Consider the following 21,300-nt stretch of genomic DNA (forward strand, 5'->3'; position numbering starts at 1 on the left):
TCCTTAAAAGTACTGAGAGAGGGATGCAGAACGAGGCGTCCCAAGCTCCCAGGAGAGGGGAAGCACGCGGGATGCGGCGGGGAACACCTCCAGCGAGTGCGTGCCGAGCCGGGGGGCGGGGGGTACGATCTCCGCTTCCCCAGGTGCCCCAGCCCTAGCGCACGCCTCCGCTCCCGCGGCCCCCTCCGCAGGCGCGCACGAGGCGCACTCCCCCTTCACTCGGCGGCGCGGGGCGCGCGCCCGGCCCCCTCCGCCTCCCTTCGGCGCCTCTCTTCTCTCCCGACAGAAAGTTAGCAGCGGGGAAGGAACTCGGGGCTGCAACAGCGCGCGGCGGCGGCGGCAGAAGCTGGAGCGGGAGCCGCGGCGGAGCGGGGGAAGCTGGGGCGCTGCAGACGGAGAAGGTGCAGCCGGCGGGTCCGCGCGCCCCCCTCGGGCCCCTTGCCAGAGGCTGAGGGGGGTGGTGGGGGGCCCCCCGGACGCCGCGAGGAGAGCGGGGAGGGGTGCCATGCGGCCGGGTTTCCCCCCGGCGCAGCGGGACAGCGGCCAGGGCCGGGGGCGCAGCGGCGTCGCTTCATGCAGCCGGGGCGGCTGGGCAGCGGCGGCGGCGGCGGCGGCGGGGGCGGCGGCTGAAACCATGTCCGGGCAGCGCCGGGGGCCGCCGCCGCCGCCGCCGCCGCCGCGAGCCGGGAGCCGCGATGGCCCAGTGGTCCGCACCTCCTCCGCCTCCGCCTCCGCCTCCACCTCTCGCCGCGCCGCCGCCGCCCGGCGCCTCGGTTAAGGGCCCGCCGGCGCGCAAGCTGCTTTTCATGTGCACCTTGTCCCTGTCCGTCACCTACCTGTGCTACAGCCTCCTGGGCGGCTCGGGCTCCCTGCAATTCCCCCTGGCGCTGCAGGAGCCGCCGGCCGCCGCCGCCGAGCCCCAGCCTAGCCCGCCGCCACCCTCTCTGCCGCCTCCCGCCGTGCGCCTCGGCGCCCCCTCGCAGCCGCCCGCGCCGCCGCCGCCGGACAGCGCGAGCCGCGGGGAGCCGCCCGAGCCCCCCGAGCAGCCTGCCGCCCCCGGGGCCGACGGCTGGGGGCTGGCGAGCGGCGGCGGGGGCGCCCGGGACTCCTGGCTCCGGACCCCGCTGGCCTCTGGAGAGATGGTCACGGCGCAGAGCGCGCTGCTGGAGAGGGAAGCGCAGGAGTCCAGCACCACCGACGAGGAGCTCGCAGGCCGGAGGGCGGCCAACGGGAGCAGCGTGAGGGGCGGCGCCGTCAGCACCCCCGACTACGGGGAGAAGAAGCTGCCACAGGCGCTTATCATCGGGGTCAAGAAAGGAGGGACCCGCGCGCTGCTGGAGGCGATCCGAGTGCACCCGGACGTGCGGGCGGTGGGCGTGGAGCCGCACTTCTTCGACAGGAACTATGAAAAGGGCCTGGAATGGTACAGGTAGGACCCCGAGCTCGGCGGATGGGATAGGCGCGTAGGGGAGACCAGCACGGGAAGCTGCCGCTCCCCTGGCCCTTGGGGATCCGGGCAGTGTCCCGAGAGGTCTTAACCCCGCGCGGGCTCTGCGCACCCTGGCGGGGCTGCTCTGGGGGAGCGGCGGAGAGGGCTGGAGGCTAGCCAGGGATCACTTTATTGCAGGGCGAGGAGAGAGGGGTCTCCCTGCTCTGCCTGCCTCAGGCTCCTCGTCCAGGGAGCTGCTTTCCGAATCTGCCTAGTTCCAAGCCTGGGAATCCCCAGGCCTCGTGCCCCCGGGGTGTTTCCTAACCCAGGCTCTTGCGGGGCGGTGCGCTTCTGGGCTGGGGACGCTGAGGAATGGACAGGACAGCTAGATTGACCAGAGGGCTTTGGGATCCCCTGGAATCTCTCAAAATCGCCCTCAAACGCATTTGCGTGGCTGGAATCCAGTGTTTTCAGTTAAGAGCAAAATGAACAGGGAACAGTTAAAAAGATGATGCTGGCGAGTTTGGGCTTTCTAGTAAAAACTCAGGATGTGCCCCATCTCCAGAACTTTCTATCCCTCTTGGGCTGCATGAACACTGGGTTGATTTTGCATCAGAAGTATCCGTGCCTACATGACAGTTGGTGCCCTAAGAGTTTTCATGCCCTGCACCCGTGCCCTTTCTAACCTCCGTTGCAACAGATTGGAGCTTGTGTCTAGTGAGTTGTTTGTTCATCTCCCTCCTTTTCCACCGTCTGCCAGCGTTGAGGGAAAGGGAGAAGAGAGGAGTAGTAAGTTAAGTGTGGGTAAAATAAATTAATAAGCCAGCGTCGTACCCCCGCCTCCTCCTTTCCTCTTGTTTTTTAATTTCTCTGGAAAACAGATCTGGATGGCTGGCCCCATCTCGGTTGTATCTCAGTAATTAATTGCAATTGTCAACCAGAAACACAGGCTTTGTCAGTTAAAGTGATGTTATCATCTTAACAGAGCCAATAGGTAAAATAAGGATTGCTTCCTGACAAGTCGCCTTCTTGTTGAAGAGATGTGCTTTCTAAGTTTAAATTACAGCCTCGGAAAGTTTTAGAAATAACTTAACTTTGGAAATATATGATAAATGTGTGTATTGTGATTGATTTCTTTCCGTTTTAAAAATATGCCTTATGCTTTCAAAGCTTGAGAGAAGTACACTTAGGGATGAACATTCCAGCACATTAAACATTAAATACGTCTGTTCATGTCTTTTCTGTTTCAACAGAGAGAACTAATTGCAATATTTTAGGAGGCTTCAAACAGCCCCTTCCTATCAAAATAAAAAACAGCAAATGCCTAATTTAACTGGAAAATCAGTATTTATAACATCACAAGCCATGGCTTCCAGTTTGCAATTATAATTTTTTTTAAAAAAAGGTATGTCTGGGAAGGTTTCAGTTGTTTAACTGTTGATTGGAGGAATGTTCTGGTTTCTGCTGTGAGGCAGCCGTGGCCCTAAGAGGGTATAACTATGGCTTTTTCCAATTCTAATTTTAAAGCCCTGTATCTTGTGAGAAGTGTCAAATGCCCTTTGGGGGAGAGGGAGGCATAAAGATCAAATCTCTCCAACACGTGTTTGGGTTGCTTTACCGCAGTTGGAAATGGAGAAGGGGGTGTTTTATTTGGATGAGTTAAAATAAAGTTGATGAAGGGTGTGTGGCGGACTGCATGTCAGGAAGTCCCATCGTAGGGTGTGGAGCATTTTCTGAATGAAAAGATAAAAGATGCCAGGTTTTCTTACGTTCTTTTATACTGTGGCTGGGAAAAGGAGGTATGTAAACTGCCTCGCTGTCAGGACATGGCTGTTGAAGATCTGTGGTACCCTCAGCCATCACTTGTGGTATTTGGGGCTCAGTGCCCCATAGGACTCAGAGATGTAGATGGAACTGGGTTCCCTTGATCCTCACTTAAGAGGACCATGTGATATCTCTGTATCCCTGATCTCCTGCCCCAGCATCACACGCATGGTAGATCTTTATTATGCTTAGGGGTGCTGATTGGAGTTGCTGGAGGAGAATCTATCTAACGTAGAGGAATCATTTTCCACCGAAACCTGGCTGTTGAGATGACTCCCAGAAACCCTTTGGATCCTAGGATAGCCCTCTAGCCTTAGCAGGGACAGCAGTCTTTTGAGGGCATTTTGGGGATTTCCGTTGGCTGCATCTCTTCAGGCTCTTCTCTCCCTCTCCCATGTAGGAAGAGGGGACTGCATCCTCACTATATCGTAGAAAGGAAGCACTGGCATTGATTCAAACCGGTAACAGAAACCCTTTCTCCTGGTTCCCTGGTCCCAATCTTTTAAATGGTGGCATCTGTACTTAAGTGGTTACATTTCCTGCCCATATGCCCTGTACCTTATCTGGAATCTTACTCTACTATTTGCCTGATAGAGATTCACAGGTTAATTAAAGGTTTTGATCCCCTCTTCCCATTATTTGTTTTGTTTTTCTTTTTCATTTCAATGCGCTTCCCAGTAGCCTACTGATTCTGCAGGTGATCATGGTTGTTTTGATTTCCATGAGAGGGAGAGAAAGAAGAAATTGGGGCTGCTCTCTGCAGAGCTGGCAAGGGTTTCCTCATATTCAACTAAGCAGCCCCAGTTTTATTTCTTTGGTGTCACTCTGGTTATGTCTAAATCCGGGTTTTGCTTTTGCCTATGCTGTTAATCTAATGTGATTTAAAAACACATTTGTGATTAGAACATATGCATCAGATTTGCAGAACAAGATAGACTGATGGATTAGGGTGTGTTAAAGCTGTGGAACAGCAAGCCTCACTTGGTGGGTTGACACAGGCCAGTGATTAATAAGTGGGGGTAGATTAAACTCTCCATCCATCCCCCCCTCGAAAAATTAAAAGGGCAAAGCCACAATACGCCTTTCAATAGGAGCTAACGCACACTGGGCAGAGACCTTAAACTCCTCTAAGGGGTTGGGACCTTATGGCAGGCCAAGTGGCTGCCATGGCAGAACTCATTAAAGTGACGGAAATGACTTGAGCTGTGGTCTCCCTCGTGGAATACAGACTGTACGGTGACTGTGACCACTTTGCTTTGGAAACCGCTCAGCTGTAGGGTGACGGGAAGTGACCTTCCATGGTTTCAAGTTGTCTTCACTGCCAGCAGTTACTACACACATCCTGTTGGCTGGAGGGAAATAGCTGGCGTTCAGTAGTCATGCTTATGCTACCCAGAGGAGAGAGTGGTCCACAGCATCATTCGGACGTGGTGTCCAGAGAGAGAAAGAAAGAGGGCAGCATAAGACACTGGCATGTATTGAACACCTATTATCGTGGTGGTTTGCGTTTTATAGACGTGTTATCACATCTGGGCGGCATGATGAGGCTGTGAGCAAAAGAACAGCATTTCTGCTTTACAGTTGGCTCCCAGCGGGTAAAACAACTCGCTCGAGGTTGCTCAGCTGGCCAGTGGTTGAGCTGACATTTGAAGCCACATCTGTCCCAAATGCTGGTATATAGAGTGCTAGCAAGGTCTTTTCCTTCCTTCTTTCATTCAGCAGACATTTAATGATACTTAATATGTGCGCAGTGTACTGTTTTAGGTGCTGGGGGTAAAGGGGTGAACAAGACAGGTGAAGCACCTGTTCTCTTGGGACTGACATATTAGTGGGGGTGGGAGTGGGAGAAGGGGAGACAGCAAACAAACAAGCCTTTCTGCTTTACTCTTGCAATGTGGCTACTAGAAAATTAAAATTTACACTTGTGACTCCTGTTTTATTTATTTCCACCGGGCAGCACTCCTGTAGGGCAGTGCTTTTTAAACTTGGAATGCACACAAAACATGGGGAGCGGGGGTGGGGAGTGGTGGTGTTAATGTGCAGATTCTGAGTCCGTACGTTGGGGAAGGGGCCTGAGATTCTGCATTTTTGATTTCCAAGGTGATGCTGATGCTGCTGATTCCTGGACCTCCCTTTGAGTAGCAGCGGCCTAGAAAGTAATTGGTGTGTGTGTGTGCATGTCTTATTTTAAATCAAATGATGAGGAAAAACCTCTCCGTGGAGGTGGTCTAAGTGTCATGAAAGAGTAAGATCCTCCCATGTGAAGACCTGGGTGGAGAGGTTTCTCAGCAGAGGGAACAGCAAGTGCAAAGGCTCTGAGGTAGAAACAAGCCTCATGGCTTTTCAGAGTGTTCTTTCATTATTCCAAAAGCACAGTGTTTGTAGCTGCGCAAAACTGGGTTCAAAACCTGGCTTTGCAACTTACTTGTCGGATGATCTGGGTTGGATAACTGACGTAACATCACTTGGCTTCAGTTTATCTGAGAGTAATTCCTTCCTTGCAAGGCTGTTAGGAAGAATAAATGAAATACTAAAAGTGAATATATTTTCGAAACAAAAAATGAGTATCCTAGAGCAGAAATCCAAATGAACCCAACTATTGGGTTTTGGTCTCATATGCTTTACCTTCTGTCACAGCTGTTGTAATATTGACTGGTGGCTCTTATTGGGGATGTTTTTGGGAAAAGTCTAATAATGATTCGCTTTGAAATCTACATCTGCTTAACCTTTTAAACCAAGGGCCACCAACTCAGATGCCTTCAGGGCTCATGTGGACAATATACATGAGTGAAATAGACTAGGTAGGGAGAAAATGGGGCACAGGTGTTCTTTCCAAAGGAGCAGCTACTGCTATATTCCAGCTGCCTTTTTCCATGTGCAAATGTGGCATCAGGGGAACCAGGTCTTCCACTTGGAAAAAGAAACTGGAAATCCAGGTTTTGGTGTGAAGTGGCCTGGTTTTTAATGTTGGCAACAGATAGAGATTTCTTAAAAGCATGGTGTGGGCCAGCACTGCAGGACAAGCAAAACACATCTGTGGGCTGGATACAGCCAACTGGCTGCTGGTTAGCGACCTTTGGTTTAAACTCATTTCAGAAAGTACCTGGCATACCCACACCCTCTGCAGTTGCCAGAATTGTGGCTTACCTGTGCTATTTTAGTTTAGATATTTTCCCCCTTAACTGATTTTGCAACAGCATGGGGGAAGTACCTCTGAGATATGTTGCAACAGCAACAAAGGAAACTGGATATAAACAGGAACTGGATATAAACTGGATATAAGCAGAAAAAGACAATTCACAAATAAATTTCCCTTTTGTTCCCAGTGAACATTTTCTTGAAGGAGGGGAAATTCTCAGTTGTTCGCTCCTTAATCAGGAGTATCTGTATTTGATCCGTTTAGGTCAGTTGCACTTACAAAATAGATTCTGGTCCCATGGACGGAGTAAGACCTGAGAGTTTTCTAGGGTTCTAGGTTTTTCTTTGCCACATACTAGTTCCACTGGATGTGAGGTTCCTTAATATCTTCCTCCCTCTTCCTCCCTCCTTCCCTCCCTCCCTCCCTTCCTTCTCTATTACTTAGATGACGAGGCTCTGTTGTCTTCATAGGGTCCATTCAACCACTGAAATATTTTGGCTCTAGAACAAACACTTGTATTAGACTCTTAAGAAGGAGGAAGCTAGTCAAGTAGTAGCGACATACTTTGGAGCATGTATTTGTATCTCTGAGCCTGAATCCACTGCATCCTCATTGTGTGACCTTGGGCGAATTACTCAATATCACCAAGCCTCAATTTCTTTATCTGCAGAATGGGCTCAGTAGTCTTTACTTGGAAGGGATGATGTGAGGATGAAGTGAAATGACACTCACAGTGCCCTACACAGTTTGTGACATAATACATTTTTCTCTCCCTTCTTTCCTCTCTCTTTTACTCCCATTTTTTCCTTTTCCCCCTTGGTTTTCTTCTTCATTTTCCTTCCATTCTTTCCTTTTATCCTGCCTGTCAGTACAGAAGGCCCTAAAGAGAATGCGGTAATGCATTTTTCATTTGAATATAGTCTTTTATTTCAAGATTATGCCTGAATGAGGGATTTCCAACCCTGAAGCAGCTCTTAAGTAGCTCTCCAGAGAATAATCAAAACCAGATTCCAGAATTTGGTCTATGGTAACTTGAGCTGAAGGGGAAGAGTCTGATTGCAGGAGGTAAGTGCAACCAGAATTCTCCATAAAGGGGATGGGGTAGGGAAGTGGCTAGGCTCTCTGGGCTGGCCCACTGACATTTTCTTGAGCCTATGGTAGGAATTGATGCTGATTGCTCCGATAGGTACACGGATATTTAGGATGCCAAGGGCATGCTTGCCTTCAGTTTTCCTGCAGATCTGAAAGCTTTTGAGAATGCAGGATGGTTCAGGAAGACCCCATGAGACTCCCTGTCTTGAGATTTGAGATTTGGCAGCTTTTTCTGGGGAGTTCTCTAGCCATCATGACATGATTTATTTATTTTTATTTTTATTTTTGTAGATCATACCAAGCATTTTTACTTTTAAATTGAGTCAGGAGAGAGGCCTCCAGACTTCAGGTGAATGAGGGATTGCTAGGGTTGCACGGTAGAAAGTTTTTAAAGGTTTTGGTTTTGCATAATGGATGATATCTCTGAAACTGGTTGAACCACTGCCCTGTTAAAGTAATCCCTTGATTCCATTGGTTTCTGCGGTTTAACAGGCTCCTCTATAACTGTCTTGGGAATTTCAATCTGAAATTATAATTCACTGAGGGAGCCTTTCGGCATATCTTGCCATTAATTAAAAGCAGGCGGTTGATTTTTTTTTTTTTAACACTCACTAGTTAGGATTTTTTTTTTTTTTTTTTGCGGTACGCAAGCCTCTCACTGTTGCGGAGCACAGGCTCCGGACGCGCAGGCTCAGCGGCCATGGCTCACAGGCCCAGCCGCTCCGCGGCATGTGGGATCTTCCCGGACCGGGGCATGAGCCCGTGTCCCCTGCATTGGCAGGCGGACTCTCAACCACTGCGCCACCAGAGAAGCCCAGGATTGCCTTTCTTTAAAAAACTTTTTTTTCAACCTTTATTTAAGCATGTATAAAGCATATATGGAGGAAAACAAAGCAACACATGAATTAGGCCATATTTTTTGGTTGTAAGTCATAGAAATGGAGCTAAACCAAGAAAGGTAATTTTTGGCTTATTACTTAGGAAGTCTAAGGGGTAATGGCTTTAAGAAAAGCTGAATCCAGGGGCTCAAATAATGGCACTAGGTCTCTGTCTCTTTCCATTCTTTGCCATGTTTATCTATACCTTGCTTCATTCTCAGATAGGTTGTCTCACTACATTTTAGGCAAGATGGTAAGCAGCAACCCTACACAAGCGTTTTTTTTGTTTATCAATTCTTTTGGAAAAATTTTTTCTTAAGAGCTTCTGTGAGAAATTCCTGGAGATGCTGTTGACCCAGGTTGGGTCAGGTGTCCATCCTCAAGCAATCATTGTGTAGTTACTCTAATCAGGCCTGGGGGATGTAGCCACCCCTTTGGCTTGGGGCGATGGTGGGAGTAGGGAAGCAGGGTTATTCCCAATACAACCATAGGGAGTAGTTTCCCCATAACGAATGAGGTGTTCAGGGGTTCTATTGATATAAGAAGTAGGGACCAGTTAAAACCATATATTCATTAAACATATAAAGATCCACTCTGGGGAAGGCATATGATCTCTTTGACAATTTTAAGCTGGGAAGAGGTACAAATGGTTAGTTTGGAGAGGTTAAATGTACCTGTTATTTCAGTTATTCATTTATTTATTCGTTAAACACGTATTTAATGTCAATTATGTGTCAAACATGAATCAGTCATGTCCTGTGATCTGAAAGAACTCACAGAGCAGAGAAATGAACATGTAAGTGATTACATTACAAGGTAATTAAAGTCTTGACAAAGTGCCATTTATTCTAGGAATGGAAGGATGGTTTGATCTTGGGAAATCTAGTAAATACTGTGATTGACTTGTAACACTTCTCATTTAGAGAAAAATCTTATGATTATTTTATGGATGCTAAAACGTCTGATAAAACTAAATATTTATTTTTGATTTTTAGAACGTCTGCTAATAAAATCGGATCATACCCAAAGCAAGCATTATATTTAATGGTGTAACACTAGAAACACTCCCATTAAATCCAGAACAAGACCAGAATGCCCACTATCATCACTATGATTTACCATTGCTCAGGAATGAATAGATAATGCAGTTAGATGCAAAAATGAATAAGAATGGGGAAGTTAGAATTATCACCATTTGCCAGTAATTTCATCATTTTTTGGAAAACCTAAGATAAGCAATCCCCCCAACCCATGAATCTATTAGAAATAATAACAGGATTTATTAATGTGAGGAAATTACTATGCAAAATCTATAGTTTTCCTATCTGCCTGTGCCAAGCATTTTGAAAATATAATGAGAGAAAATATCCTATTTATAGAACCAACCAAAGAGACAAAATAACTATGAATAAATTTAGCAAGAATTGCAAGGGACTTGCAAGAACAAAATTTTAATACTTTACTCCGGGGTGTCAGAGAAGAAAACAGTAAATGGAAAGAGAGGCTCTTTCTCTAGGATAACACTTCTTTTTTTTCCTTCCCCGCCCCCTTCCTGCTTTCCCTCCCCCTCTCCTTCCCCACCTCCCCTTTTTAACTGGAGATCTTTGCTACTACATTGAGGTCAGGTGTGTTTGAGAGTGGTCTGAAGATATTGTCTCTATGAACATGGCTAAAAAGTTGTACTTCCAATGTAGGAGTCCCTTACTTTCTACATTTTATTTGACTGAGGAGAGGATGGTAAGATGACCACTCCTGTTCAGATTCATAAACAGTGTTAGAATTCCTCGTGGAGGGTGGGTGCTGGCTGCTTTACATCCCAAATTCAGGGCTGGTAGGATCGTGCCAAGGGGAGGATTAACAGTTGAATTGGTGTAAATTAGTAAATTTAGGTGCACTCGTGTTGCTACAAAGCAAAAAACAAATCACAGACAAATGATGGTTATTTAATGGAACAGGGAGATGAAGATTTAAGATTTGGACCTGAAAGAATCACAGTAGCAGGGTGGTAAGAATCGTGGTGGTGGACACGTACTGTATATGCCAGCTTCTGCCCCGAGCAGTGGGTTCATTCAGTCTTCCCAAGAGCCTGGTGAGATAGGTACTGTGATTGCCCACAGTGTACAGGTCAGGGAACTGAGGCGCAGAGAGGTCAAGGAACTTGCTCAAGATGTGGAGTTGGGATTCAAACCCAAGTGTTTGGCTCCAAACATACAGCAGTTCCTTTTTTTTCTTGAAGATTTTTTTTTGATGCGGACCATTTTTTTTAAAGTCTTTATTGAATTTGATACAATATTACTTCTGTTTTATGTTTTTGGTTTTTTGGCCACGAGGCATGTGGGATCTTCGCTCCCTGACCAGGGATCGAACCTGCACCCCCTGCATCGGAAGGCGAAGTCTTAACCACTGGACTGCCAGGGAGGTCCCCAGCATTTCCTTTGATTTGTCCCCAAACTCTTTTCCACTGGAAGGGTTGTCTTCCAGCATCCTGGGGGTGAATAATAAATGCCAGCATTTCTGTGCTAGAAGGTTTTGGTTTCCTGTGTGTGCATGGCCTACCTACAGGACAGGCTTATTGTGGGGTTTTGCCCCCAAAAGAGACCATGGAAGTGTCTCCCCTTCTGTTCTGGGACCAAGCTCATTCCCACTTCAGGGCATTTAAATCTCTGTTTCCTCTTCTGGGAATTCTCTGTCCCCAGATCCCTAGACTGCAGGTATCTCATTACCTGTCCTTCAGATCTTGGCTCACATTTCAGCTCCCCCCCCAAGACCTTTACTAAGTACCTAATTTAAAGACCCTTTTCCACTTCTGAGCTTGTTACACTGTTTTATTTTCTTCAGAGCATGTATTACTCTCCCAGATCATCCTAATGACTTACCTCTCCCTCCCCAGAAGGTAAGTATGGGGGAGCAGGGCCTTGTCCCACACATCTTGCCAGTGCTCTGAACCAGAAGCAGTACTTGGCACATGCTAGACAATCCATAATGGTGGCTTATTCATCACTAATTCTGAATCAATGACTTATTGAATGAAAGGGGTACCTTCTTTGTGCTGTTTTCTTTCAAAACCCCAGGCTTCTGCAAAGAAATCACACACTCACATTCCTTGGGAACTCTGTCTAAGGATTGTTCTCAGCTCTTTCACGTACTATTTTTGCAAGACTATTTTGGGTACAAGAAAGAGAAACCCACTCAAACAAGCTGTGTGGGCTAGACAGTCTCCCCAAAAGGTCCCAGCGGCATACCACGTTATCCCATTTATTCTTCTCTGCAGCCTCGTGAAGTAGATACTGTCTTATCCCAGTGTTACAAATAAAGAGAATGAGACTTCAGAAAGGCAGGTGACGGTCCCGGGGTCACACAGCAGGTGTCTTTCCATATTGTAACAGGTGGTTTTTGGTTCCTGGCCTTTGTTGCTGTAGTCGCCAAAGTTTTAGAAGAGCCTGGATGATTCCTGACAGACTGTTATGCTCCAAGAGTAGTTTGGATGGTGTTTCTCTAAATGCATTATCAAAATGGCATTATTGCCTTTTAATAATCAAACAATTACATCGAGGCTGTGTTCGATTTGTTGCTCACTATAGGTGCAGATACACCTTTCTGCCTCCAGGTTAAAGCCTCTACAGGGGGTTGGAGGTTTGGGTGTCCCCGGAGCTGAGGAAATTTGAGTCAAACTGCTTGAGTGCCTTTATCTTAGGGCAGTTTGCCTGCTTGGAGCTCTGTGATATTTAGAAAAGAAAGCTGAACCTAAAATCAGAAATTAAATATTTGGAGTCTGAGTTCTGTGTCTACCTTGTGTTGTGTGCGTAGAGAGTATTTAGCCTTTGAGCCTTTGTTTTTTCATCTCTAAAATGGGAATAACAGTTTCTAATAACCCTGCAGTGATTTTGCAAGGGCAGAATAACGGTGATGTGCTCGCATCTGCTTTGTGTACATTCTGTAGTTGTTGTTAATCCACGCACGTTTTCATGAACTTCCCCAGGTAATTGGTTTTCTGGAATGTTGCACTCCGGGGAGTATCTGAAATACAGGACAAGCACTCTTATCATAAAGTTAGATTAAGAACTTTAATTTACAGAAACTATTATATAGCATGGATATCAAACATTGGGAGGGCAGACTGCATAAAGATCCTGAGAATTCCTGGAGAACCTCTGTCTGCATAATTCTTTTATCTGATTCATGACCACTAATGCATCATTCTTTCATACTGAAAAAGCATAAAAAGCTATAGGGGGGCTTCCCTGGTGGCGCAGTGGTTGAGAGTCCGCCTGCCGATGCAGGGGACACGGGTTCGTGACCCGGTCTGGGAGGATCCCACATGCCGCGGAGTGGCTGGGCCCATGAGCCATGGCCACTGAGCCTGCGTGTCCGGAGCCTGTGCTGCGCAATGGGAGAGGATACAACAGTGAGAGGCCCGCGTACCGCCAAAAAGATAAAATAAAATTAAAAATAAATAAATAAAAAAAAATGAGAATAAAAATCCTTAAAAAAAAAAACAAAAACTATAGGGCACATTTGCTTTTTAGGATTGCCCTGCCGTTGACGAGCTTTGGGAGTGACCAGAAGATTCTCTCATTTTGCTCTAAAATGACCTGTCATCTCTTTTTCCTGTGCACTCTCTGCATTTCCCAGATGGGCATATTAAATTCCCACCTTCTGGCTGCCTGACTAGCCTACTTCCTAAGCTATGGAAGGCAGAATAACACACCCTCCCAATAACCACATCCTAATCTCCAAAACCTGTCAGTATGCTACATTAAATGGCAAAGAATTAAGGTTGCAGATGGAATTATGATTGCTAAACAGCTAACCTTGAGATGGGAGATTATCCTGGATTATCTGGGTGAGCCCCATGTAATCACAAGAGTCCTTTTAAATGGAAGAGGGAGCAGAAGAGAGAGAATTAGAGGGATGGCAGCACCGGAGGGACTCCACCTGCTGTTGCTGGCTTTGAAGATAGAAGAAGCGGCCACAAGCCAAGGAATTCAGGCAGCTTCCAGAAGCTACAGAAAAGGAAATGGATTCTTCCTTGGAACTTCTAGAAGGAATGCAGCCCTCTTGACACTTTGATTGTAGCCCATGGAGACCCATTTCAGACTTCTGACTTCTAGCGTGTTAAGCCAGTTAGTTTGTGGCCATTTGTTACAGCAGCAAAACACTCTTCCCACATATCTTTAGAAGTCGCCATCTTGTTTCTTTTCTTCCCTTTGCTTTTTCTCTTTTTTTCTGGAGAGTATAATCTCCGGGGCTCTTTGGTCTCTTGCCAAACACCAACATAGATGTCACTGTCCACTATTTGCAGATGGTCACTGTATTAGGGAAAAAACTGAACTGTTGCAACAGAGACCCCAACCTACAGTGGATTAAATAAGATAGATGATTTTTTTCTCCCTCATAGTGCAAGTCGATATTCAAAGTTTGTAGCGATTGTTGCTGCCTGGAGACCAACCACTCAGAAGGAACACAAGCTGCAAACAGTGAGTTCAGGTGTGCAGGTGTATATGTTTGAGTAGCAGCCCTGCATGGGCACACCAGCCAGACTGGACTGCTCTAGCAGCTGTGCTCAGGGAGACCATTCAGAGACCCAAGTCCCATTCTTTCCATCTTGTTGCTCTGCCATCCCCCTGGGAGCATGTTAGAAATGCAGAATCTCAGATCCCATCACAAACTTTCGGAAGTAGTATTTACATTTTAAGAAGATACTTGGGGAATAATTTTGCACAAAGTTTGAGAAGGTGGCCTTACAGTAAAGCTGTTCAACTTCAGCATAGTGGACATTTGGGGTCAGGAAAGTCTTCGTGGTGGGGGGCTCTTCTGTGCATTGTAGGAGGTTTAGCAGCCTCTCTGGCTTCTGCCTTCCCCAGATGCCAGTAGTTGACTCCTCACCCCTCATTTGAATAGCCAAAAATGCCTCCAAACATTGCCAGATGTCCCTGGGAAGCAAAATTGCCTGTGGTTGAGTGAGAACCCTTGCCTTAGAGGATTTTCCTCCTGCGTGCTCAGAGCTGAGGCTCCACCCCATTTACCTTCCAGCCAACTGTCAGGCAAAGAGGGCAAAGTCTAGGAAGCAGTTTTCTCTTAAGCAAGTAGCAGAAATGACCCTCATGACTCCCACTCTCCTTCTGTTGGTGAGAATTCCAGTGCATGGCCAGGTCCAACTGCAGAGGATTCTGGGGACCATATGAGTGTCTCTCTCTGTGCTCAAGAAGGAGGGGAGAATGAAGGGGGTCAGCTGTCTGCCAAAGTAACTAACACAAGGATATGGTCGTACTAGACCTCTTTTTATTCTCTTCCATCAAGAAGGGAATCCAGTTGGAAGGATGAAATAAATTGAGTAGGCATAATGTTTTTCGCAGTTGGAACACAGAACTATTATTTTAGGAGGTCACAGGAAATTTTAGAGGAACACATAAAACTAACCTGATTCTCTAATAGTGTATTTTGGTATTGAGAGTTTGGTATCTTCTAAACGTCAGTCATAAGTACTACTCTTGCAGTTTTTTTTTTTTTTTTTGCCATATAGATATACTTGCCTATATTGATTTTTTTTACATGAAAAATAATTTTCTTCAATATTTGTGAAGACTGTATCATTACTATAAGTGTGTTTGATGAGGTGGAGACATACATGCATACACACATTTATGTTTGTATACATAGGTAACTGTCTACCTATCTATCTATGTATCTATCAATCTGCCTTGGTACCACACGCATCTCTTGCCCAGACTGTTGCAGTAGACTTCTATTCTTATTTCTGCTAACACTCTTGACCTCTGTAGTCTGCTCTTCACAGTGATTAGAGTAAGTGATCCTTCTAGAACATAAAGCAGACCACATCACTCTCCTACTTCACAGTTTCCAGTGGCTTTTTGTCAACGTAGAAAAAAATTTTAAGTCCCAGTCATGATCTACAAAACCCTAAAGAATCTGACCCCTGCCCACCTCTTCAACCACATTCATTTGCCTTCTTGTCTTTGCTTCTCTGCCTGAACCACACTAACCTCCTTTTTGTACCCTGAGAAGCCAAACATGGCCCTGCCTCAGGGCCTTTGCACTTGTTGCCTCCTCCACTTCCTGTAATGCTGTTTTCTTAGATAATTGCATGGTTTGCTCTTCCATTCATTTGAGCCTCTGCTCAACTGTCCCTCCTCAGTATGACCTTTTCTTTTACTACCTGGACTCACTTTGTGTATTCGTAGTGGTAAGAGGTCCAGTCATTGGTAAATGCTGGTAAAAACAGTGTTACCACCAGCAGTTGCTTAAGTCCACAGTTATTCTGCTCTTACCCAGATTTCTGGTTTCTTAGTTTCCTGGTTCTTAATTCCACCATCCTGGAGGGAAAATCTAGTTCTGATCAAAATGACCATGACAGTGCTGGGGTCCATTTAAAAGATGTTTATTGTAACTCTCAGCTATTCCTGCTATTTAAGTACACAGCCACTAGGTGGTGGTCATGTGACATAGGCTCATTTCAAAGCACAATAAGGCTTTTCCTGAGATAAAAGATATGAATGGTTTCAGGCTCCTTCCACCTTGGGTTAACCCTGCATATTTTGCCCCTGCAAAATTAGAGACTTTATAAAAGGTTCACTTTCAGTAAACAATAAACAGACATCAAAACAGATATTTAGAGCCTGTTTAAAACAAACAAACTCAAATACATTTGGCTATCTTTTTTCTCTACCCACTTCTTAGCCAATTTTTAAAATTTGTGTTCAGATACAGAGAGTATATTGCCAGGTGGCATTTTTCTTTCCTTCTTAGCTATGAATGTCTGAATGTGGACAAACAAAATGAACATACCATGTTTCCAAAATTATATGTTAAGGCATTTAACATTAGAAATTATTATTATAACATATATGCCAGATATTAAATAGGTGTACTGCCTATTTAGACTCTGAAAATTGTATGGCGATTTCAGCCAACAAAAACCCCATGACCTTATCCAGAACCACTGATTTTCTTATTTAAAATAAAATATGAGTTTGTTCTATACTCACTGGTTCTCATTCATGTATGAATTGCTGTGTCGAGAGTCCCTTCTTTTAGTTTACTTTCAGCTGTTGACCTTGGTGCTCCTAGATTTCTTGGGATTATGTCTCTTTCCCTCTCCTCCACCAGGAGGAAGAAATTGCCCCCAGTCATAATATGTTAGAGCACATTTAAAGGAAATCTTTCCCAGTAGTTTGAAGTGTAGCTGTGGAACTCTGTTGTCTAGGATTCTTCTGGTTATAACACGCAGAAATTCCTGGTAAAATCTGAACCAAGCATGAACCAAAAAGGAGTTGAATGGCTTATATATTTAAGAAGTTGTGGGTGGGAATGGCTTAATTAGGGCTTAAACAGTGTCAGCAGATCTCTCATTTTTGGATTTTACTGCCTCTGAGATGGTCGGCTGCTTTCTGAAAACCTGTCCCCTTGTGGATGGGAGTGGGCACCAGCGCAGTCTTCTCACCCCAAATGCAGTAGGAAAAATGTGCCATCTTTGTCCCAGAAGTGTCTGCTGAAGTCTCATTGCCTCTTATGGGGTCACAAACACATCCTGCAACCAGCTGTTGTTGCCAGAGTGGGTGTGAGGCTTGAGGTGCTCGCCCCTCTGGAGCAGAGGCAGGATGCTTCTCCTGGGGGCACGGAAGATGAGATGTGGGCATTTTCCCAAAACAGAGCCAGGATATGGTTATCAAAGAAGGGAAATGGATGCTGGTGCCAAAACCACAGATGTCTATTTTAAGACTCTTCTGTTCAGACATAATCTTTTGCTAAAGCACAACAGACTAAAACAGATACACCGAGAGTTCCGCTGACCTGTGAGGGGATGGAGGGCCTGGGTCCTCCTCTGTGTGTCTCCACCAAGGTGGGCACACCATGGCTCAAAATCTCCCTCTCCAGCTTACTGCTTGAAGATTCTTTGTTTTTTTAAATAATTTTTATTGGAGTATAGTTGATTTATAATGTTGTGTTAGTTTCAGGTGTACAGCAAAGTGAATCAGTTATACATATACATATATCCACTCTTTTTAAAATTCTTTTCCCATATAGGCCATTACAGAGTACTGAGTAGAGTTGCCTGTGTTATACAGTAAGTCCTTATTAGTTAACTATTTTATCTTCCTTAACACAGAAAGAAAGGAAGGAAGGGAAAAAGAGAGAGAGGGAGGGAAGACAAGACAGGTCACTTGTCCAGTCTTGATACCTAAGCTGCGTGACATCCTGAAAAAAGTATCTAAAGTACCTGCCCCGCAGAAATCACTAATTATTTATTTAGAATATTTTCTATTTCCATCACTTCCTTAGCAACCCTTAGCAGCTGCCTGGGAAAATTTAAAGAGATTGTATATCTTACAAGAAAATTCTTCAAATAGCAAGTGAAATCGTTTCATCACATGAAGCGTTCCTGCCCAGATTCACTTCAAGTCAAGAGGGAGAAATGATTTGGCATTTGATCAGCCTAATGGGACAACTAGATAGCCCAGAATTTCTAGAACAACCCTGATTCTCTGTCATTTTCCTCTTTGCAGCTAAGGTAAGGCTGATGATAGAATATTAAGTGTGATTTAATTTTTTATGCTTTTGTAAGACTTTTTATAAAAATAAATCTACATTTTGGGGAGTTTTTTGGGTCAAATCTAGTGTCTTGGTGTTTTGTTTAAAAATAGGTACCTTGTGGGCTTCCCTGGTGGCGCAGTGGTTGAGAGTCCGCCTGCTGATGCAGGGGACATGGGCTCGTGCCCTGGTCCGGGAAGATCCCACATGCCGCAGAGCGGCTGGGCCCGTGAGCCATGGCTGCTGAGCCTGCGTGTCCGGAGCCTGTGCTCCGAAACAGGAGAGGCCACAACAGTGGGAGGCCTGCGTACCGGGGTGGGGGAAAAATAGGTACCTTATGTTGTCTGGGGGATTCTTATTAGCACGCAGTGATGTTTCCCCCTTTGCCGAGGGTCCCTCCCCATCATTTCCCCCCAGAAGAAAGCCATAGGACCCTTCCCTTGAAGGGTTTACCTGCTGGAGGTAAAAGAGATGGAGGAACTAGGAACGGCCATCCAGCCTCTGGCAGCTCATATATTTGAACCCTTGTTTTCAGAGAGTTCTTTTCCAGCTTTCTTGTGATTTATTTTAAGAGTCAAAGACCTCTTCCAAATTCTCTCTTGGTTCAGAAATAGGCAAACTTTCAAAACGAGCAGGTTAGGTGGGAAGTGAACTTTTGTGATTTCTCCTTTCTAGCAATTGTGCTTTTGCATATTATGCATTTTTAATAACAACTGCTAACTTCCTTGATGTGCTTATAGGATTAAAAGAAAACCCCAGTGCATACATGTCCCTCCTTTATCTTATTTATTCCTCCCAGCAATCCCTGCTGAGCTAGGGTACCTGGTTTTAGGTGAACACTAAGGCACAGAGAGGTGAAGAGTGATTTCCAAAGATACACAGGTCCATAGGGATGCGACCTGGATTCCAGCATAGGCATTTAGGGCATGTTCTTTTAGCCACACAGCTGTAATGCTGAGGGAGTGTTCCATCCACAGTCCAGCTGTCTCTTGTTCCTGTCGGCAGACAGAGTGGTGATTCTCTGGAAACCACTTCTGCAGCCAAATTCCACATGTCCACATCTTAGAGAACAGCTCCCGTTGTCGCATTTCAAGGCTGTTTGGGAAATAAACTCACATCTCCTAATGCTCTGAAAGACCGTTGATAGTGTTTATCTACTGGAGTTTGGTTTAAAGGTCTCAGTACTTTGGATAACTTCAGAGAGAAGTATTGATTTTCCAAGCCCTGCTGTGAGCTGGCAGCTTCAGAGGCCCAGTGACTCAGCTACCTCTTCTTGGGACAGCAGAGGTATGAGATTTGCCCTGGGCTGTGTATTTTTTAAAAAGAAAGGGAAGGAAAAAAAATCCTTCAGGCTTGGCTATTTCAAAGCCGTGTGAGGGAGGGAAAGCATCTCTTCACTGGCATCTTATTTAGGAATGCTTCCTACCTGCTGCCTCGGTTGTGGGATGTCTGCAGGGAGGGGCTGGTCGCAGGGGCTGGTTTGCTCAGGGAAATCGTGGTCACATTCTTGTTCCTGATGAAGAACATTTAACCCCCCTCAGGTTGACAGCTAGCTTTGGGAAAGTGTTTCCATGAACAGTACTTTGGCTGAAATTTTAGCAATCTCATCACGCCTTGTTACAAAGCTCTGTGACGTGCATACCACCGGCCTTTATAAAGTGCAGGGTGGCTGGTGTGGAGTAGAAAAGCTTCTGAATCCTGGCTCCTCCTCAAGCCCAGCTTGACTTCTTGTCCCCCTGACTACACGTTATGAACCACACCTATGGAATTTCCCTGTCCTGATGAGGGACACCTGCTATTCCTGGAGCTTGGCCCTTCTTCGAAGTTGGAAGGTACATTACAGTGCCACTGATTGAATGTTATTATTGAATAACATTACTGAATGTTATTCCCACCAAGAACTTTTATATGCACCCTCTCCCAAACAACAGACCTCCTGATTACCCCATGACCACCTGTTCTTATACCCATTTTACACACGAGAAAACTAAGGTAGGGAAAGTTAAATAACTTGCCTAAGGTCACCCTGATCCTATCATGAGTTGATCTGAATCCCAGAGTTTCACTATCAAATTTTGTATTCTTGTCATTGTTGTGCCCCCCCAAATTCATGTGTTGAAATCCTAACCCCTAAGACCTCAGAATATGACCGTATTTGGAGATACGGTCTTTCAAGAGGTAATTAAAGCAAGATGGGATCATTAGGGTGAGCCCTAATCCAATAGGACTAGTGTCCTTTTAAGAAAAGGAGATCTGAGATACAGTAGGATTTCACTTAAATTATTATTTCGGTAAAGTCAATTAGAAAATACTGAAAGCGGGGCTTCCCTGGTGGCGCAGTGGTTGAGAGTCCGCCTGCCGGTGCAGGGGACACGGATTCGTGCCCCGGTCCGGGAGGATCCCACATGCCGCGGAGCGGCTAAGCCCGTGAGCCATGGCCACTGAGCCTGCGCGTCCGGAGCCTGTGCTCCGCAATGTGAGAGGCCACAACAGTGAGAGGCCCGTGTACCGCAAAAAACAAAAAACAAAAAACAAAAACAAACAAAAAGAAAATACTAAAAGCATAAAAAATCCTAATCACCCAGAGATAACTATTACTAATAATTTAGTGTATGTTCTTTCATACATTTTTCAATACTTATGAAGTATATATAAATCATTTTATTTCAAAAATGTGTATTTTTAAATATAATTCCCTATTTTCACCTAAATGTGTATCATGAATGTTTTCCTGTGTCTAAAAATCTATTTCTGTAATATAATTTTAACATTTTTATGAGTATAAAAGTAATATAGACAATGGGTCACCCCAAAGTTAGGGTCTGACCACACCCATATTACAGAAATATATTTCGGATAAAGAACGAAACAAAAGAGGTGCCACAGTACAACCATAGCAATAGTAACAGCAACAAAGATGATAAGAAGGCAGTATGGATATATCTTAATAAAGTTGGGATGGCAGAGTCCTTTTAAATCAAGATTTAAAAAAAATGACAACCCAGAATCCATAAAGGGAAAGATTGGTGGATTTGCACATAGAAAATGTAAAATTCATGTATGGAAAAAGAATCACGAACAGAGTGTATTAGTTTGCCAGGGCTGCCACAGCACAATATGACACACTGTGGGGCTTCAACAACAGCAATGTATTTTCTCACAGCCCTGGAGCCTAGAAGTCCAAGATCAAGGTGTTGGCAGCGTTGGTTTCTTCTCAGGCCTCTCTCTCTGACTTGCAGATGGTTGTCTTCTCTTCCCTGTGTCTTCACATGATCTTCCCTCTGTGTGTTTGTGCCCAGATTTCCTTTTCTTACAGCGACACTAGTCCTATTGGATTAGGGCCCACCCTAATGACCCCATTTTGCTTTAATTACCTCGTGAAAGACCCT

General features: G+C 45.4%; 1 protein-coding gene across 2 annotated transcripts in view; it reads left to right on the forward strand.

The window, feature by feature from the left end:
• Window positions 1-695: 695 nt before the first annotated feature.
• Window positions 696-21,300, forward strand: part of HS3ST4 (heparan sulfate-glucosamine 3-sulfotransferase 4) — a gene marked incomplete at both ends in the record, with an annotated part of 404,262 nt that continues 383,657 nt past the window's right edge. The window contains 2 exons of one of the 2 annotated variants that reach the window (XM_079718539.1): window positions 696-959; window positions 1,047-1,429. In XM_079718539.1, coding sequence (XP_079574665.1) covers window positions 696-959; window positions 1,047-1,429 — 647 coding nt within the window. Of the gene's footprint in view, window positions 1,430-21,300 lie in introns of both variants that reach the window. The other variant, XM_079718538.1, reaches the window with a different exon arrangement.

Source organism: Hyperoodon ampullatus, assembly GCF_949752795.1.
Source record: "Hyperoodon ampullatus genome assembly, chromosome: 14".
In the NCBI taxonomy this organism is placed as follows: domain Eukaryota; kingdom Metazoa; phylum Chordata; class Mammalia; order Artiodactyla; family Ziphiidae; genus Hyperoodon; species Hyperoodon ampullatus.